General features: G+C 38.5%; 1 protein-coding gene across 6 annotated transcripts in view; it reads left to right on the top strand.

Moving 5' to 3' along the window:
• Window positions 1-15137, top strand: part of TMEM218 (transmembrane protein 218) — a 58864-nt gene extending 43727 nt beyond the window's left edge. For all 6 annotated transcript variants that reach the window (XM_088481844.1, XM_088481846.1, XM_088481841.1 and 3 more), the window contains one exon: window positions 14854-15137. In XM_088481844.1, the coding sequence (XP_088337970.1) occupies window positions 14854-14988 (135 nt within the window). In that variant the 3' untranslated portion in view covers window positions 14989-15137. The remainder of the gene's footprint in view (window positions 1-14853) is intronic.
• The last annotated feature ends 4452 nt before the right edge of the window (window positions 15138-19589 follow it).

The following is a 19589-nucleotide window of genomic DNA, read 5'->3' on the forward strand; positions in this document are numbered from 1 at the left end:
TCCATCTGCTCTATATACAGTATAATAATAATAACAGGGCTCGTGTGTATCCATCTGCTGTATATACAGTATAATAATAATAACAGGGCTCGTGTGTATCCATCTGCTGTATATACAGTATAATAATAATAACAGGGCTCGTGTGTATCCATCTGCTGTATATACAGTATAATAATAACAGGGCTCGTGTGTATCCATCTGCTGTATATACAGTATAATAATAATAACAGGGCTCGTGTGTATCCATCTGCTGTATATACAGTATAATAATAATAACAGGGCTCGTGTGTATCCATCTGCTCTATATACAGTATAATAATAATAACAGGGCTCGTGTGTATCCATCTGCTGTATATACAGTATAATAATAATAACAGGGCTCGTGTGTATCCATCTGCTGTATATACAGTATAATAATAATAACAGGGCTCGTGTGTATCCATCTGCTGTATATACAGTATAATAATAATAACAGGGCTCGTGTGTATCCATCTGCTGTATATACAGTATAATAATAATAACAGGGCTCGTGTGTATCCATCTGCTGTATATACAGTATAATAATAACAGGACCTGTGTGTATCCGTCTGCTCTATATACAGTATAATAATAATAACAGGGCTCGTGTGTATCCATCTGCTCTATATACAGTATAATAATAATAACAGGGCTCGTGTGTATCCATCTGCTCTATATACAGTATAATAATAATAACAGGGCCTGTGTGTATCCGTCTGCTCTATATACAGTATAATAATAATAACAGGGCTCGTGTGTATCCATCTGCTCTATATACAGTATAATAATAATAACAGGGCTCGTGTGTATCCATCTGCTGTATATACAGTATAATAATAATAACAGGACCTGTGTGTATCCATCTGCTGTATATACAGTATAATAATAATAACAGGGCTCGTGTGTATCCATCTGCTGTATATACAGTATAATAATAATAACAGGGCTCGTGTGTATCCATCTGCTGTATATACAGTATAATAATAATAACAGGGCTCGTGTGTATCCATCTGCTGTATATACAGTATAATAATAATAACAGGGCTCGTGTGTATCCATCTGCTGTATATACAGTATAATAATAATAACAGGGCTCGTGTGTATCCATCTGCTGTATATACAGTATAATAATAATAACAGGGCTCGTGTGTATCCATCTGCTGTATATACAGTATAATAATAATAACAGGGCTCGTGTGTATCCATCTGCTGTATATACAGTATAATAATAATAACAGGGCTCGTGTGTATCCATCTGCTGTATATACAGTATAATAATAATAACAGGGCTCGTGTGTATCCATCTGCTGTATATACAGTATAATAATAATAACAGGGCTCGTGTGTATCCATCTGCTCTATATACAGTATAATAATAATAACAGGGCTTGTGTGTATCCATCTGCTCTATATACAGTATAATAATAATAACAGGGCTCGTGTGTATCCATCTGCTGTATATACAGTATAATAATAATAACAGGGCTCGTGTGTATCCATCTGCTGTATATACAGTATAATAATAATAACAGGGCTCGTGTGTATCCATCTGCTGTATATAATACAGTATAATAATAATAACAGGGCTCGTGTGTATCCATCTGCTGTATATACAGTATAATAATAATAACAGGGCTCGTGTGTATCCATCTGCTGTATATACAGTATAATAATAATAACAGGGCTCGTGTGTATCCATCTGCTGTATATACAGTATAATAATAATAACAGGGCTCGTGTGTATCCATCTGCTGTATATACAGTATAATAATAATAACAGGGCTCGTGTGTATCCATCTGCTGTATATACAGTATAATAATAACAGGCTCGTGTGTATCCATCTGCTGTATATACAGTATAATAATAATAACAGGGCTCGTGTGTATCCATCTGCTGCTATATACAGTATAATAATAATAACAGGGCTCGTGTGTATCCATCTGCTGTATATACAGTATAATAATTAATAACAGGGCTCGTGTGTATCCATCTGCTGTATATACAGTATAATAATAATAACAGGGCTCGTGTGTATCCATCTGCTGTATATACAGTATAATAATAATAACAGGGCTCGTGTGTATCCATCTGCTGTATATACAGTATAATAATAATAACAGGGCTCGTGTGTATCCATCTGCTGTATATACAGTATAATAATAATAACAGGGCTCGTGTGTATCCATCTGCTGTATATACAGTATAATAATAATAACAGGGCTCGTGTGTATCCATCTGCTGTATATACAGTATAATAATAACAGGGCTCGTGTGTATCCATCTGCTCTATATACAGTATAATAATAATAACAGGGCTCGTGTGTATCCATCTGCTGTATATACAGTATAATAATAATAACAGGGCTCGTGTGTATCCATCTGCTGTATATACAGTATAATAATAATAACAGGGCTCGTGTGTATCCATCTGCTGTATATACAGTATAATAATAATAATAACAGGGCTCGTGTGTATCCATCTGCTCTATATACAGTATAATAATAATAACAGGGTCGTGTGTATCCATCTGCTGTATATACAGTATAATAATAATAACAGGGTTCGTGTGTATCCATCTGCTGTATATACAGTATAATAATAATAACAGGGCTCGTGTGTATCCATCTGCTGTATATACAGTATAATAATAATAACAGGGCTCGTGTGTATCCATCTGCTGTATATACAGTATAATAATAATAACAGGGCTCGTGTGTATCCATCTGCTGTATATACAGTATAATAATAATAACAGGGCTCGTGTGTATCCATCTGCTGTATATACAGTATAATAATAATAACAGGGCTCGTGTGTATCCATCTGCTGTATATACAGTATAATAATAATAACAGGGCTCGTGTGTATCCATCTGCTGTATATACAGTATAATAATAATAACAGGACCTGTGTGTATCCATCTGCTCTATATACAGTATAATAATAATAACAGGACCTGTGTGTATCCATCTGCTCTATATACAGTATAATAATAATAACAGGACCTGTGTGTATCCATCTGCTCTATATACAGTATAATAATAATAACAGGACCTGTGTGTATCCATCTGCTCTATATACAGTATAATAATAATAACAGGGCTCGTGTGTATCCATCTGCTGTATATACAGTATAATAATAATAACAGGGCTCGTGTGTATCCATCTGCTGTATATACAGTATAATAATAATAACAGGGCTCGTGTGTATCCATCTGCTGTATATACAGTATAATAATAATAACAGGGCTCGTGTGTATCCATCTGCTGTATATACAGTATAATAATAATAACAGGGCTCGTGTGTATCCATCTGCTGTATATACAGTATAATAATAATAACAGGGCTCGTGTGTATCCATCTGCTGTATATACAGTATAATAATAATAACAGGGCTCGTGTGTATCCATCTGCTGTATATACAGTATAATAATAATAACAGGGCTCGTGTGTATCCATCTGCTGTATATACAGTATAATAATAATAACAGGGCTCGTGTGTATCCATCTGCTGTATATACAGTATAATAATAATAACAGGGCTCGTGTGTATCCATCTGCTGTATATACAGTATAATAATAATATCAGGGCTCGTGTGTATCCATCTGCTCTATATACAGTATAATAATAATAACAGGGCTCGTGTGTATCCATCTGCTCTATATACAGTATAATAATAATAACAGGGCTCGTGTGTATCTATCTGCTCTATATACAGTATAATAATAATAACAGGGCTCGTGTGTATCCATCTGCTCTATATACAGTATAATAATAATAACAGGGCTCGTGTGTATCCATCTGCTCTATATACAGTATAATAATAATAACAGGACCTGTGTGTATCCATCTGCTCTATATACAGTATAATAATAATAACAGGACCTGTGTGTATCCATCTGCTCTATATACAGTATAATAATAATAACAGGGCTCGTGTGTATCCATCTGCTCTATATACAGTATAATAATAATAACAGGACCTGTGTGTATCCATCTGCTCTATATACAGTATAATAATAATAACAGGACCTGTGTGTATCCATCTGCTCTATATACAGTATAATAATAATAACAGGGCTCGTGTGTATCCATCTGCTCTATATACAGTATAATAATAATAACAGGGCTCGTGTGTATCCATCTGCTCTATATACAGTATAATAATAATAACAGGGCTCGTGTGTATCCATCTGCTCTATATACAGTATAATAATAATAACAGGGCTCGTGTGTATCCATCTGCTCTATATACAGTATAATAATAATAACAGGGCTCGTGTGTATCCATCTGCTCTATATACAGTATAATAATAATAACAGGGCTCGTGTGTATCCATCTGCTCTATATACAGTATAATAATAATAACAGGGCTCGTGTGTATCCATCTGCTCTATATACAGTATAATAATAATAACAGGGCTCGTGTGTATCCATCTGCTCTATATACAGTATAATAATAATAACAGGGCTCGTGTGTATCCATCTGCTCTATATACAGTATAATAATAATAACAGGGCTCGTGTGTATCCATCTGCTCTATATACAGTATAATAATAATAACAGGGCTCGTGTGTATCCATCTGCTCTATATACAGTATAATAATAATAACAGGGCTCGTGTGTATCCATCTGCTCTATATACAGTATAATAATAATAACAGGGCTCGTGTGTATCCATCTGCTCTATATACAGTATAATAATAATAACAGGGCTCGTGTGTATCCATCTGCTCTATATACAGTATAATAATAATAACAGGGCTCGTGTGTATCCATCTGCTGTATATACAGTATAATAATAATAACAGGGCTCGTGTGTATCCATCTGCTGTATATACAGTATAATAATAATAACAGGGCTCGTGTGTATCCATCTGCTGTATATACAGTATAATAATAATAACAGGGCTCGTGTGTATCCATCTGCTGTATATACAGTATAATAATAATAACAGGGCTCGTGTGTATCCATCTGCTGTATATACAGTATAATAATAATAACAGGGCTCGTGTGTATCCATCTGCTGTATATACAGTATAATAATAATAACAGGGCTCGTGTGTATCCATCTGCTGTATATACAGTATAATAATAATAACAGGGCTCGTGTGTATCCATCTGCTCTATATACAGTATAATAATAATAACAGGGCTCGTGTGTATCCATCTGCTCTATATACAGTATAATAATAATAACAGGGCTCGTGTGTATCCATCTGCTCTATATACAGTATAATAATAATAACAGGGCTCGTGTGTATCCATCTGCTCTATATACAGTATAATAATAATAACAGGGCTCGTGTGTATCCATCTGCTCTATATACAGTATAATAATAATAACAGGGCTCGTGTGTATCCATCTGCTCTATATACAGTATAATAATAATAACAGGGCTCGTGTGTATCCATCTGCTCTATATACAGTATAATAATAATAACAGGGCTCGTGTGTATCCATCTGCTGTATATACAGTATAATAATAATAACAGGGCTCGTGTGTATCCATCTGCTGTATATACAGTATAATAATAATAACAGGGCTCGTGTGTATCCATCTGCTCTATATACAGTATAATAATAATAACAGGGCTCGTGTGTATCCATCTGCTGTATATACAGTATAATAATAATAACAGGGCTCGTGTGTATCCATCTGCTGTATATACAGTATAATAATAATAACAGGGCCTGTGTGTGTCCATCTGCTCTATATACAGTATAATAATAATAACAGGGCTCGTGTGTATCCATCTGCTGTATATACAGTATAATAATAATAACAGGGCTCGTGTGTATCCATCTGCTGTATATACAGTATAATAATAATAACAGGGCTCGTGTGTATCCATCTGCTGTATATACAGTATAATAATAATAACAGGGCTCGTGTGTATCCATCTGCTGTATATACAGTATAATAATAATAACAGGGCTCGTGTGTATCCATCTGCTGTATATACAGTATAATAATAATAACAGGGCTCGTGTGTATCCATCTGCTGTATATACAGTATAATAATAATAACAGGGCTCGTGTGTATCCATCTGCTGTATATACAGTATAATAATAATAACAGGACCTGTGTGTATCCATCTGCTGTATATACAGTATAATAATAATAACAGGGCTCGTGTGTATCCATCTGCTCTATATACAGTATAATAATAATAACAGGGCTCGTGTGTATCCATCTGCTCTATATACAGTATAATAATAATAACAGGGCTCGTGTGTATCCATCTGCTGTATATACAGTATAATAATAATAACAGGGCTCGTGTGTATCCATCTGCTGTACATACAGTATAATAATAATAACAGGGCTCGTGTGTATCCATCTGCTGTATATACAGTATAATAATAATAACAGGGCTCGTGTGTATCCATCTGCTGTATATACAGTATAATAATAATAACAGGGCTCGTGTGTATCCATCTGCTGTATATACAGTATAATAATAATAACAGGGCTCGTGTGTATCCATCTGCTGTATATACAGTATAATAATAATAACAGGGCTCGTGTGTATCCATCTGCTGTATATACAGTATAATAATAATAACAGGGCTCGTGTGTATCCATCTGCTGTATATACAGTATAATAATAATAACAGGGCTCGTGTGTATCCATCTGCTCTATATACAGTATAATAATAATAACAGGGCTCGTGTGTATCCATCTGCTGTATATACAGTATAATAATAATAACAGGGCTCGTGTGTATCCATCTGCTGTATATACAGTATAATAATAATAACAGGGCTCGTGTGTATCCATCTGCTGTATATACAGTATAATAATAATAACAGGGCTCGTGTGTATCCATCTGCTCTATATACAGTATAATAATAATAACAGGGCTCGTGTGTATCCATCTGCTGTATATACAGTATAATAATAATAACAGGGCTCGTGTGTATCCATCTGCTCTATATACAGTATAATAATAATAACAGGGCTCGTGTGTATCCATCTGCTCTATATACAGTATAATAATAATAACAGGGCTCGTGTGTATCCATCTGCTGTATATACAGTATAATAATAATAACAGGGCTCGTGTGTATCCATCTGCTGTATATACAGTATAATAATAATAACAGGGCTCGTGTGTATCCATCTGCTGTATATACAGTATAATAATAATAACAGGGCTCGTGTGTATCCATCTGCTGTATATACAGTATAATAATAATAACAGGGCTCGTGTGTATCCATCTGCTGTATATACAGTATAATAATAATAACAGGGCTCGTGTGTATCCATCTGCTGTATATACAGTATAATAATAACAACAGGACCTGTGTGTATCCATCTGCTGTATATACAGTATAATAATAACAACAGGACCTGTGTGTATCCATCTGCTGTATATACAGTATAATAATAATAACAACAGGACCTGTGTGTATCCATCTGCTGTATATACAGTATAATAATAATAACAGGGCTCGTGTGTATCCATCTGCTGTATATACAGTATAATAATAATAACAGGGCTCGTGTGTATCCATCTGCTGTATATACAGTATAATAATAATAACAGGGCTCGTGTGTATCCATCTGCTGTATATACAGTATAATAATAATAACAGGGCTCGTGTGTATCCATCTGCTGTATATACAGTATAATAATAATAACAGGGCTCGTGTGTATCCATCTGCTGTATATACAGTATAATAATAATAACAGGGCTCGTGTGTATCCATCTGCTGTATATTCAGTATAATAATAATAACAGGGCTCGTGTGTATCCATCTGCTGTATATACAGTATAATAATAATAACAGGGCTCGTGTGTATCCATCTGCTGTATATACAGTATAATAATAATAACAGGACCTGTGTGTATCCATCTGCTGTATATACAGTATAATAATAATAACAGGGCTCGTGTGTATCCATCTGCTGTATATACAGTATAATAATAATAACAGGGCTCGTGTGTATCCATCTGCTGTATATACAGTATAATAATAATAACAGGGCTCGTGTGTATCCATCTGCTGTATATACAGTATAATAATAATAACAGGGCTCGTGTGTATCCATCTGCTCTATATACAGTATAATAATAATAACAGGGCTCGTGTGTATCCATCTGCTCTATATACAGTATAATAATAATAACAGGGCTCGTGTGTATCCATCTGCTCTATATACAGTATAATAATAATAACAGGGCTCGTGTGTATCCATCTGCTGTATATACAGTATAATAATAATAACAGGGCTCGTGTGTATCCATCTGCTGTATATACAGTATAATAATAATAACAGGGCTCGTGTGTATCCATCTGCTGTATATACAGTATAATAATAATAACAGGGCTCGTGTGTATCCATCTGCTGTATATACAGTATAATAATAATAACAGGGCTCGTGTGTATCCATCTGCTGTATATACAGTATAATAATAATAACAGGGCTCGTGTGTATCCATCTGCTGTATATACAGTATAATAATAATAACAGGGCTCGTGTGTATCCATCTGCTGTATATACAGTATAATAATAATAACAGGGCTCGTGTGTATCCATCTGCTGTATATACAGTATAATAATAATAACAGGGCTCGTGTGTATCCATCTGCTGTATATACAGTATAATAATAATAACAGGGCTCGTGTGTATCCATCTGCTCTATATACAGTATAATAATAATAACAGGGCTCGTGTGTATCCATCTGCTCTATATACAGTATAATAATAATAACAGGGCTCGTGTGTATCCATCTGCTCTATATACAGTATAATAATAATAACAGGGCTCGTGTGTATCCATCTGCTCTATATACAGTATAATAATAATAACAGGGCTCGTGTGTATCCATCTGCTCTATATACAGTATAATAATAATAACAGGGCTCGTGTGTATCCATCTGCTCTATATACAGTATAATAATAATAACAGGGCTCGTGTGTATCCATCTGCTCTATATACAGTATAATAATAATAACAGGGCTCGTGTGTATCCATCTGCTCTATATACAGTATAATAATAATAACAGGGCTCGTGTGTATCCATCTGCTGTATATACAGTATAATAATAATAACAGGGCTCGTGTGTATCCATCTGCTGTATATACAGTATAATAATAATAACAGGGCTCGTGTGTATCCATCTGCTCTATATACAGTATAATAATAATAACAGGGCTCGTGTGTATCCATCTGCTCTATATACAGTATAATAATAATAACAGGGCCTGTGTGTATCCATCTGCTCTATATACAGTATAATAATAATAACAGGGCTCGTGTGTATCCATCTGCTGTATATACAGTATAATAATAATAACAGGGCTCGTGTGTATCCATCTGCTGTATATACAGTATAATAATAATAACAGGGCTCGTGTGTATCCATCTGGCTGTATATACAGTATAATAATAATAACAGGGCTCGTGTGTATCCATCTGCTGTATATACAGTATAATAATAATAACAGGGCTCGTGTGTATCCATCTGCTGTATATACAGTATAATAATAATAACAGGGCTCGTGTGTATCCATCTGCTGTATATACAGTATAATAATAATAACAGGGCTCGTGTGTATCCATCTGCTGTATATACAGTATAATAATAATAACAGGGCTCGTGTGTATCCATCTGCTGTATATACAGTATAATAATAATAACAGGGCTCGTGTGTATCCATCTGCTGTATATACAGTATAATAATAATAACAGGGCTCGTGTGTATCCGTCTGCTGTATATACAGTATAATAATAATAACAGGGCTCGTGTGTATCCGTCTGCTGTATATACAGTATAATAATAATAACAGGGCTCGTGTGTATCCGTCTGCTCTATATACAGTATAATAATAATAACAGGGCTCGTGTGTATCCGTCTGCTCTATATACAGTATAATAATAATAACAGGGCTCGTGTGTATCCGTCTGCTCTATATACAGTATAATAATAATAACAGGGCTCGTGTGTATCCGTCTGCTGTATATACAGTATAATAATAATAACAGGGCTCGTGTGTATCCGTCTGCTGTATATACAGTATAATAATAATAACAGGGCTCGTGTGTATCCGTCTGCTGTATATACAGTATAATAATAATAACAGGGCTCGTGTGTATCCATCTGCTGTATATACAGTATAATAATAATAACAGGGCTCGTGTGTATCCATCTGCTGTATATACAGTATAATAATAATAACAGGGCTCGTGTGTATCCATCTGCTGTATATACAGTATAATAATAATAACAGGGCTCGTGTGTATCCATCTGCTGTATATACAGTATAATAATAATAACAGGGCTCGTGTGTATCCATCTGCTGTATATACAGTATAATAATAATAACAGGGCTCGTGTGTATCCATCTGCTGTATATACAGTATAATAATAATAACAGGGCTCGTGTGTATCCATCTGCTGTATATACAGTATAATAATAATAACAGGGCTCGTGTGTATCCATCTGCTGTATATACAGTATAATAATAATAACAGGGCTCGTGTGTATCCATCTGCTGTATATACAGTATAATAATAATAACAGGGCTCGTGTGTATCCATCTGCTGTATATACAGTATAATAATAATAACAGGGCTCGTGTGTATCCATCTGCTGTATATACAGTATAATAATAATAACAGGGCTCGTGTGTATCCATCTGCTGTATATACAGTATAATAATAATAACAGGGCTCGTGTGTATCCATCTGCTGTATATACAGTATAATAATAATAACAGGGCTCGTGTGTATCCATCTGCTGTATATACAGTATAATAATAATAACAGGGCTCGTGTGTATCCATCTGCTGTATATACAGTATAATAATAATAACAGGGCTCGTGTGTATCCGTCTGCTGTATATACAGTATAATAATAATAACAGGGCCTGTGTGTATCCGTCTGCTGTATATACAGTATAATAATAATAACAGGGCCTGTGTGTATCCGTCTGCTGTATATACAGTATAATAATAATAACAGGGCCTGTGTGTATCCGTCTGCTCTATATACAGTATAATAATAATAACAGGGCTCGTGTGTATCCGTCTGCTGTATATACAGTATAATAATAATAACAGGGCTCGTGTGTATCCGTCTGCTGTATATACAGTATAATAATAATAACAGGGCTCGTGTGTATCCATCTGCTCTATATACAGTATAATAATAATAACAGGGCTCGTGTGTATCCATCTGCTCTATATACAGTATAATAATAATAACAGGGCTCGTGTGTATCCATCTGCTCTATATACAGTATAATAATAATAACAGGGCTCGTGTGTATCCATCTGCTCTATATACAGTATAATAATAATAACAGGGCTCGTGTGTATCCATCTGCTGTATATACAGTATAATAATAATAACAGGGCTCGTGTGTATCCATCTGCTCTATATACAGTATAATAATAATAACAGGGCTCGTGTGTATCCATCTGCTCTATATACAGTATAATAATAATAACAGGGCTCGTGTGTATCCATCTGCTCTATATACAGTATAATAATAATAACAGGACCTGTGTGTATCCATCTGCTCTATATACAGTATAATAATAATAACAGGGCTCGTGTGTATCCATCTGCTCTATATACAGTATAATAATAATAACAGGGCTCGTGTGTATCCATCTGCTCTATATACAGTATAATAATAATAACAGGACCTGTGTGTATCCATCTGCTCTATATACAGTATAATAATAATAACAGGACCTGTGTGTATCCATCTGCTCTATATACAGTATAATAATAATAACAGGGCTCGTGTGTATCCATCTGCTGTATATACAGTATAATAATAATAACAGGGCTCGTGTGTATCCATCTGCTGTATATACAGTATAATAATAATAACAGGGCTCGTGTGTATCCATCTGCTGTATATACAGTATAATAATAATAACAGGGCTCGTGTGTATCCATCTGCTGTATATACAGTATAATAATAATAACAGGGCTCGTGTGTATCCATCTGCTGTATATACAGTATAATAATAATAACAGGGCCTGTGTGTATCCATCTGCTGTATATACAGTATAATAATAATAACAGGGCCTGTGTGTATCCATCTGCTGTATATACAGTATAATAATAATAACAGGGCTCGTGTGTATCCATCTGCTGTATATACAGTATAATAATAATAACAGGGCTCGTGTGTATCCATCTGCTGTATATACAGTATAATAATAATAACAGGGCTCGTGTGTATCCATCTGCTGTATATACAGTATAATAATAATAACAGGGCTCGTGTGTATCCATCTGCTGTATATACAGTATAATAATAATAACAGGGCTCGTGTGTATCCATCTGCTGTATATACAGTATAATAATAATAACAGGGCTCGTGTGTATCCATCTGCTGTATATACAGTATAATAATAATAACAGGGCTCGTGTGTATCCATCTGCTGTATATACAGTATAATAATAATAACAGGGCTCGTGTGTATCCATCTGCTGTATATACAGTATAATAATAATAACAGGGCTCGTGTGTATCCATCTGCTGTATATACAGTATAATAATAATAACAGGGCTCGTGTGTATCCATCTGCTGTATATACAGTATAATAATAATAACAGGGCTCGTGTGTATCCATCTGCTGTATATACAGTATAATAATAATAACAGGGCTCGTGTGTATCCATCTGCTGTATATACAGTATAATAATAATAACAGGGCTCGTGTGTATCCATCTGCTGTATATACAGTATAATAATAATAACAGGGCTCGTGTGTATCCATCTGCTGTATATACAGTATAATAATAATAACAGGGCTCGTGTGTATCCATCTGCTGTATATACAGTATAATAATAATAACAGGGCTCGTGTGTATCCATCTGCTCTATATACAGTATAATAATAATAACAGGGCTCGTGTGTATCCATCTGCTCTATATACAGTATAATAATAACAGGGCTCGTGTGTATCCGTCTGCTCTATATACAGTATAATAATAATAACAGGGCTCGTGTGTGTGTGTGTGTGTGTGTGTGTGTGTGTATCAGTCTGCTCTACAGTCAGGTGCATAAATATTGGGACATTGACAGAATTTTCATATTTTGGCCTCTATTCACCACCACAATGGCTTTGAAATGAAACAAACAAGATGTGTTTTACCTGCAGACTTTCAGATTTAATTTGAGGGTAATTACATCCAAATCAGGTGAACGGTGTAGGATTAACAAATGTTTCTATATGTGCCTCCCACTTTTTAAGGGGCCAAAAGTAATGGGACTATCAACGGAAAACCTATTTCATGGACAGGTGTGGGCTATTCCCTCGTTATTTCATTATCAATTAAGCAGGTAAAAGGTCTGGAGTTGATTCTAGGTGTGACATTTGCATTTGGAATCAGTTGCTGTCAACTCTCAATATGAGATCCAAAGAGCTGTCACTATCAGTGAAGCAAGCCATCATTAGGCTGAAAAATCAAAACAAACTCATCAGAGAGATAGCAAAAACATTAGGTGTGGCCAAATCAACTGTTTGGAACATTCTTAAAAAGAAAGAACGCACCGGATAGCTCAGCAACACCAAAAGACCCGGAAGACCACGGAAAACAACTGTGGTGGATGACAGAAGAATTATTTCCCTGGTGAAGAAAAACCCCTTCACAACAGTTGGCCAAATCAAGAACACTCTCCAGGAGGTAGGTGTATATGTGTCAAAGTCAACAATCGAGAGAAGACTTCACAAGAGTGAATATAGAGGGTTCACCACAAGATGTAAACCATTGGTGAGCCACAAAAACAGGAAGACCAGATTAGTTTGCCAAAAAACATCTAAAAAAGCCATTACAGTTCTGGAACAACATCCTATGGACAGATGAGACAAATATCAACTTGTACCAGAGTGATGGGAAGAGAAGAGTATGGAGAAGGAATGGAACTGCTCATGATCCAAAACATACCATCTCATCAGTGAAGCATGGTGGTGGTAGGTGTCATGGCATGGGCATGTATGGCTGCCAATGGAACTGGTTCCCTTGTATTTATTGATGATGTGACTGCTGACAAAAGCAGCAGAATGAATTCTGAAGTGTTTCAGGCAATATTATATGCTCATATTCAGTCAAATGCTTCAGAACTCATTGGACGGCGCTTCACAGTGCAGATGGACAATGACCCGAAGCATACTGCAAAAGCAACCAAAGAGTTTTTTAAGGCTAAAATGTGGAATGTTATGCAATGGCCAAGTCAATCCCCTGACCTGAATCCGATTGAGCATGTATTTCACTTGATGAAGACAAAACTGAAGGGAAAATGCCCAAAGAACAAGCAGGAACTGAAGACATTTGCAGTAGAGGCCTGGCAGAGCATCACCAGGGATGAAACCCATCATCTGGTGATGTCCATGCGTTCCAGACTTCAGGCTGTAATTGCCTGCAAAGGATCTGCAACAAAGTATTAAAAAGTGAAAGTTAGATTTAGGATTGTTTAGTTTGTCCCATTACTTTTGGCCCCTTAAAAAATGGAAGGCAGATATAGAAACCATTATAATTCTTACACCGTTCACCTGATTTGGATGTAATTACCCTCAAATTAAATCTGAAAGTCTGCAGGTAAAACACATCTGGTTTGTTTCATTTCAAAGCCATTGTGGTGGTGACTAGAGGCCAAAATATGAAAATTCTGTCAATGTCCCAATATTTATGCACCTGAGTGTATGTACAGTATAATAACAATGCTTGTGTGTAGCCATCTGCTCCTGTATACAGTATAATAATGTAACCATTACTGTGGTTAGAATACATTGTTACCCATCAGTATAATAACACTGTTGTATTCTGTGTGATGTAGATCGTGGACACTTTCTTCATTGGCCGCTATGTCCTGATATCCGTCATGAGTCTGGTCTTCCTTGGGAGCCTGTTCCTGGCTGTCGTCTACCATATTCTGGAGCCGGTCTATGCCAAGCCTCTTCGGGTCCGTTAATGCCGGAGGAATGGAGAAGCCTATTTCTGTTACATGATGACTTTGTACTCATTTACTTTGGAGATTAGCTCCTGAGTTGATTCTTGTATTGTGCATTCTGGTACCTGCAATCATAGCAATAATCATAAAGTCTACGTTTGTAATAATAACCTTGCGGAGTTTATGTTTAATAAGAAATGCTGTATTCTGCCATTCTCTCGTGAGCGATCTGTTATGGCGCTAGCTGTAGGTGTCCTGGATTCCTTTCTGCTTCTCGCTTTTCAGCCATGTTCATAGGGTTCTGCTTTGGTTCTATTTCTTCTCAGGCCTTGGCTGTAACCATACACTGAGCAGATCTGAGTCTACATTATTCCAATGGCAAATTTATTTCCAAATCCCAAACTTTCGGGATCACCAACCTACAATCACGGGATCTGTGCATTCATTTCGGGATTGGGATTAAGAGAAAAAAAAAAAACAAAGAAAAATGGTAAAACGAAGTAAGATAGAAAGGAACGTACAAAGTAACATAGAGAGGACGCAGGACGCTCGCAAGCGGGTCGATGGTGCCCTAGTGCGCATGCGCACGATGGAGGGAGCTCCGTCGTGCGCATGCGCGAGACCCGGGGAGCGACGGGGAAGCCGTCGCTCCAGGTCTTGCACCAAAGGGGGCGTGCTGTCGATGTTGATTGACAGCACGCCCCCTTTGGTGGGCGTGCCGGGGGCGTGGCTGCCAGACGGAGGCTTTCCCATGGGAACCACTACCGTCTGGGTCCGGCCCCACTGACATCACTAGTGATGTCAGTGGGAGTGATTTTGGCTCTGATAGAGCCAAAATCACTCCAGGGCTTGTGGTCACGTCGCAAGCCCGATGGTCGCGATGGTCTTGACCATCGCGACCATCATCATGGACGCTCGCATAAGCTGTGGGTGGTAACCCACAGCTATGCAAGCGTCCAAGAGGCCGCTCCAAGTTTAGGTAGGAGGGCCCTGATTCAGGGTGAGCGCTCTGGTCAGAGCATCCGTCTCTGAATCAGGCCCATAGAAAGGAACGTACAAAGTAACGTAGAAAAGAACGTACAAAGTAGGGTTAGTTTGTGCTGTTGCCATAATATAAAATTCCACTGGTCGCCCTGAAAGTATTAGTGTGTTTTCATCAACAAATAAATCTTACTAACTGCTTTTGTCACTCATTCACATTTGGATGTTTATGACACGCCACTCAGATGTAGCAGTACACGCCCATCACATGTATGACACGTCCCTCAGATGTAACAGTACACGCCCATCACGTGTAGGACACACCCCTCAGATGTAACAGTTCACGACCATCACATGTAGGATACGTTCCTCAGATGTAGCAGTGCACGCCCATCACATGTGTGACACGCCTCTCAGATGTAGCAGTACACACCCATCACATGTAGGAAACGCCTCACAGATGTATCAGTACACGCCCATCACATGTAGGACATACCTCTCAGATGTAGCAGTACACGCCCATCACATGTAGGACACGCCTCTCAGATGTAGCAGTACACTCCCATCACATGTAGGACACGCCTCTCAGATGTAGCAGTACACGCCCATCACATGTAGGACACGCCCCACAGATGTAGCAGTACACGTCCATCACATGTAGGACACGCCTCTCAGATGTAGCAGTACACGCCCATCACATGTAGGACACGACTCTCAGATGTAGCAGTACACACCCATCACATGCACACCCCTTAGATGTAGCAGTACACACCCATCACATGTAGGACACGCCTCTCAGATGTAGCAGTACACACCCATCACATGCACACCCCTTAGATGTAGCAGTACACACCCATCACATGTAGGACATACCCCTCAGATGTAGCAGTACACGCCCATCACATTTAGGACACGCCTCTCAGATGTAGCAGTACACGCCCACTTTACCGCCGCACTCATAGGTGCTGCTTTCACAATCTCCCTGAAAAATGCTTTTTCAAATGTAGACAAGTATGTTACAAATTGCTGTTTTTCGAATATGGAACAACAATCTACAATTACCGAGATATTGTGTAACAACACTTATAATGGTTTTGGTTTTCTTTTTACTATGCTTTGGTTTGGGGTTCCTCTTCATCTATGGCTGAGGACTCAGGGGTGTATCTACAATGGGTGTGCGGGGAACACGGGCCCCTGGGTCTAGGGGGGCCCCGCACCGCACATCCTGCACCCATAATATTACTTACCTGTCCGGAGTCCCACGTCGGCGCGGGGTTCCGGCGCTGTAAAACGACTGGAAAATGGCCGCGGCGCCCATTTTCCCGTCGTATGCGCAGTACAGGGAAAATGTCCGCCGTGGCCGTTTTCCCGGTGCCCTGTGCATACACTATAGACTCTGGGCACCCTCTAGTGCCCAGAGGCTATAACTCCGGTGCTGGCCACGCACAGCTCAGTGCGCTGCCGGGCGGAGAGGAGGGGGCTCGTGTCGGAGACTGCACACGGGCCCCCTCCTCTCTAGAAATGCCCCTGTGAGGACTTGATAGTGCATTTGGCAGGTCCCTATGGTCAGTATTACAGGATGTGTACAGATTGGCCATTGATGAATGTTAGCAGCTGGGGAACATCGGGGACGCGGTATGTACAGCACTGGGACATCTGCTTACAAATGAACCATTCTGAATATTTCTACCATATGAAAGTAAACTGTAAAGGTCAGCACTGTATTACTAATAACATAGGCAAACTGCAGAAACGGTCACGTTACCCGGAGCAGCCAATCATTTGCTTTCGCCTTATTAATCCTAAAAAATAAAAAGTATGATTACTAAGACGAAAGTCTACGATTGGCTGCTATGGGTACCTCCACCATTTTGTCGCTCACCCTTGCAACAGATAATAGTAAATGCCCCCTCCCTCCACCCCATACCTTTCTGGCGCCATAGAAGTGGACCCGTGTTCCCTGCCCAGCGGCGATGCGAATTTACGCCTTTTTGCGTATGTCTATCCTATTCTGAGTTGGACCCAACTTTGCTGGAATTGACTTTCCGTGAACATGGGAGTTTCATGGCGGTAACTGAGCGGCCGCAGTGTGATCGCACGGAACCGCCCTGTCTTGTGTGAGGAGGCTGCAGCCATCTTGCCAGGCGCGCTCTATCTTAGGTCAGCAAGTTACTACAAGCATGGACGTGGGGAATGTTCTGTCCATATGATACATAACCGTCTGTCCATCCTATGTAACTATATCTATGTGACAGGATGTGTTCTGGTGATGTGTAAGGGATCGGGTGCTGGCTGTGCACACAGGGCCATAGAAGCCATTGTTATTGTTGCGTTGGTATTGGGTATTTTAGGGACTTAGGGGACCTATGTATCAAAGCTTGATGAGAGATAACATTGTTAGATATAAATCGCCAACCAATCGGCTTCTAACTTACATTGTATAGGCTGTGTTTGAAAAATGACAGTTAGGAGCTGATTGGTTAATTCTTTTTCTCTCACAGTTTTATCTGTCAGCAAGCTGTGATACATAGGCCCCTTAGTATATGCTCTAGTCCAGTCCTGGCCATCCCCTGACCCGCTGCTGTTCTCATACCGTCAGGGGGCTGAGAGTGTGGAAATTGCCCGAATTGCTCAGCTCAGCCGTCCAAGATAATGCAAAGTCATTTACTCTGGCTCCGGAGCAGGAATGCAGGGCGAACTCATGAGATTTATGTGCGCAGGGAACGCTGAGAGCGGGGATGTGAGGTTGCCAGCTGGCCGTGCCGCCATTATCATAACAACTGGTTAAAGTTTCACATACCCAAGGGGAATATTCACAGAAATCAAACAGTACTTATCACTTCCTTGCAACTATCAACAATATCTAGGAATGACTCCTGCAAAAAACGCTGTTTATTTATTTATTCTTTCTCTCAAACAGAAATATCCTGTCTGAGGAGTTGTTGTAGGACAGAGGGCGGTGAGGAGTGTGGCTGGGACTTGGCTATGAACTCTGCTATAATCCCTCTGGATACTGACAGCCCGTGTATGCTGAATAAGTGCAGTATAGAGGTGTGAGGCTAGGAGACGTAGCTAGTAACCGTACCCCATTAGATGTAGCTAGTTACCGTATCCCATTAAGTGATGTAGCTAGTTACTGTACCCCATTAGGTGATGTAGCTAGTTACCGTACCCCATTAGGTGATGTAGCTGGTTACCGTTCCACATTAAGTGATGTAGCTAGTTACCGTATCCCATTAAGTGATGTAGCTAGTTACTGTACCCCATTAGGTGATGTAGCTAGTTACCGTACCCCATTAGTTGATGTAGCTAGTTACCGTATCCCATTAGGTGATGTAGCCAGTTACCGTACCCCATTAGGAGACGTAGCTGGTTACCATACCCCATTCGGAGATGTATGCTAGTTACCGTACCTCATTAGTTGATGTAGCTAGTTACCGTATCCCATTAGGTGATGTAGCTAGTTACCGTATCCCATTAGGTGATGTAGCTAGTTACCGTACCCCATTAGTTGATGTAGCTAGTTACCGTATCCCATTAGGTGATGTAGCCTGTTACCGTACCCCATTAGGAGACGTAGCTGGTTACCATACCCCATTCGGAGATGTATGCTAGTTACCGTACCTCATTAGTTGATGTAG

This window comes from Taudactylus pleione, unplaced genomic scaffold (assembly GCF_031769625.1).
Source record: "Taudactylus pleione unplaced genomic scaffold, aTauple2 ptg000278l, whole genome shotgun sequence".
Classification (NCBI taxonomy): domain Eukaryota; kingdom Metazoa; phylum Chordata; class Amphibia; order Anura; family Myobatrachidae; genus Taudactylus; species Taudactylus pleione.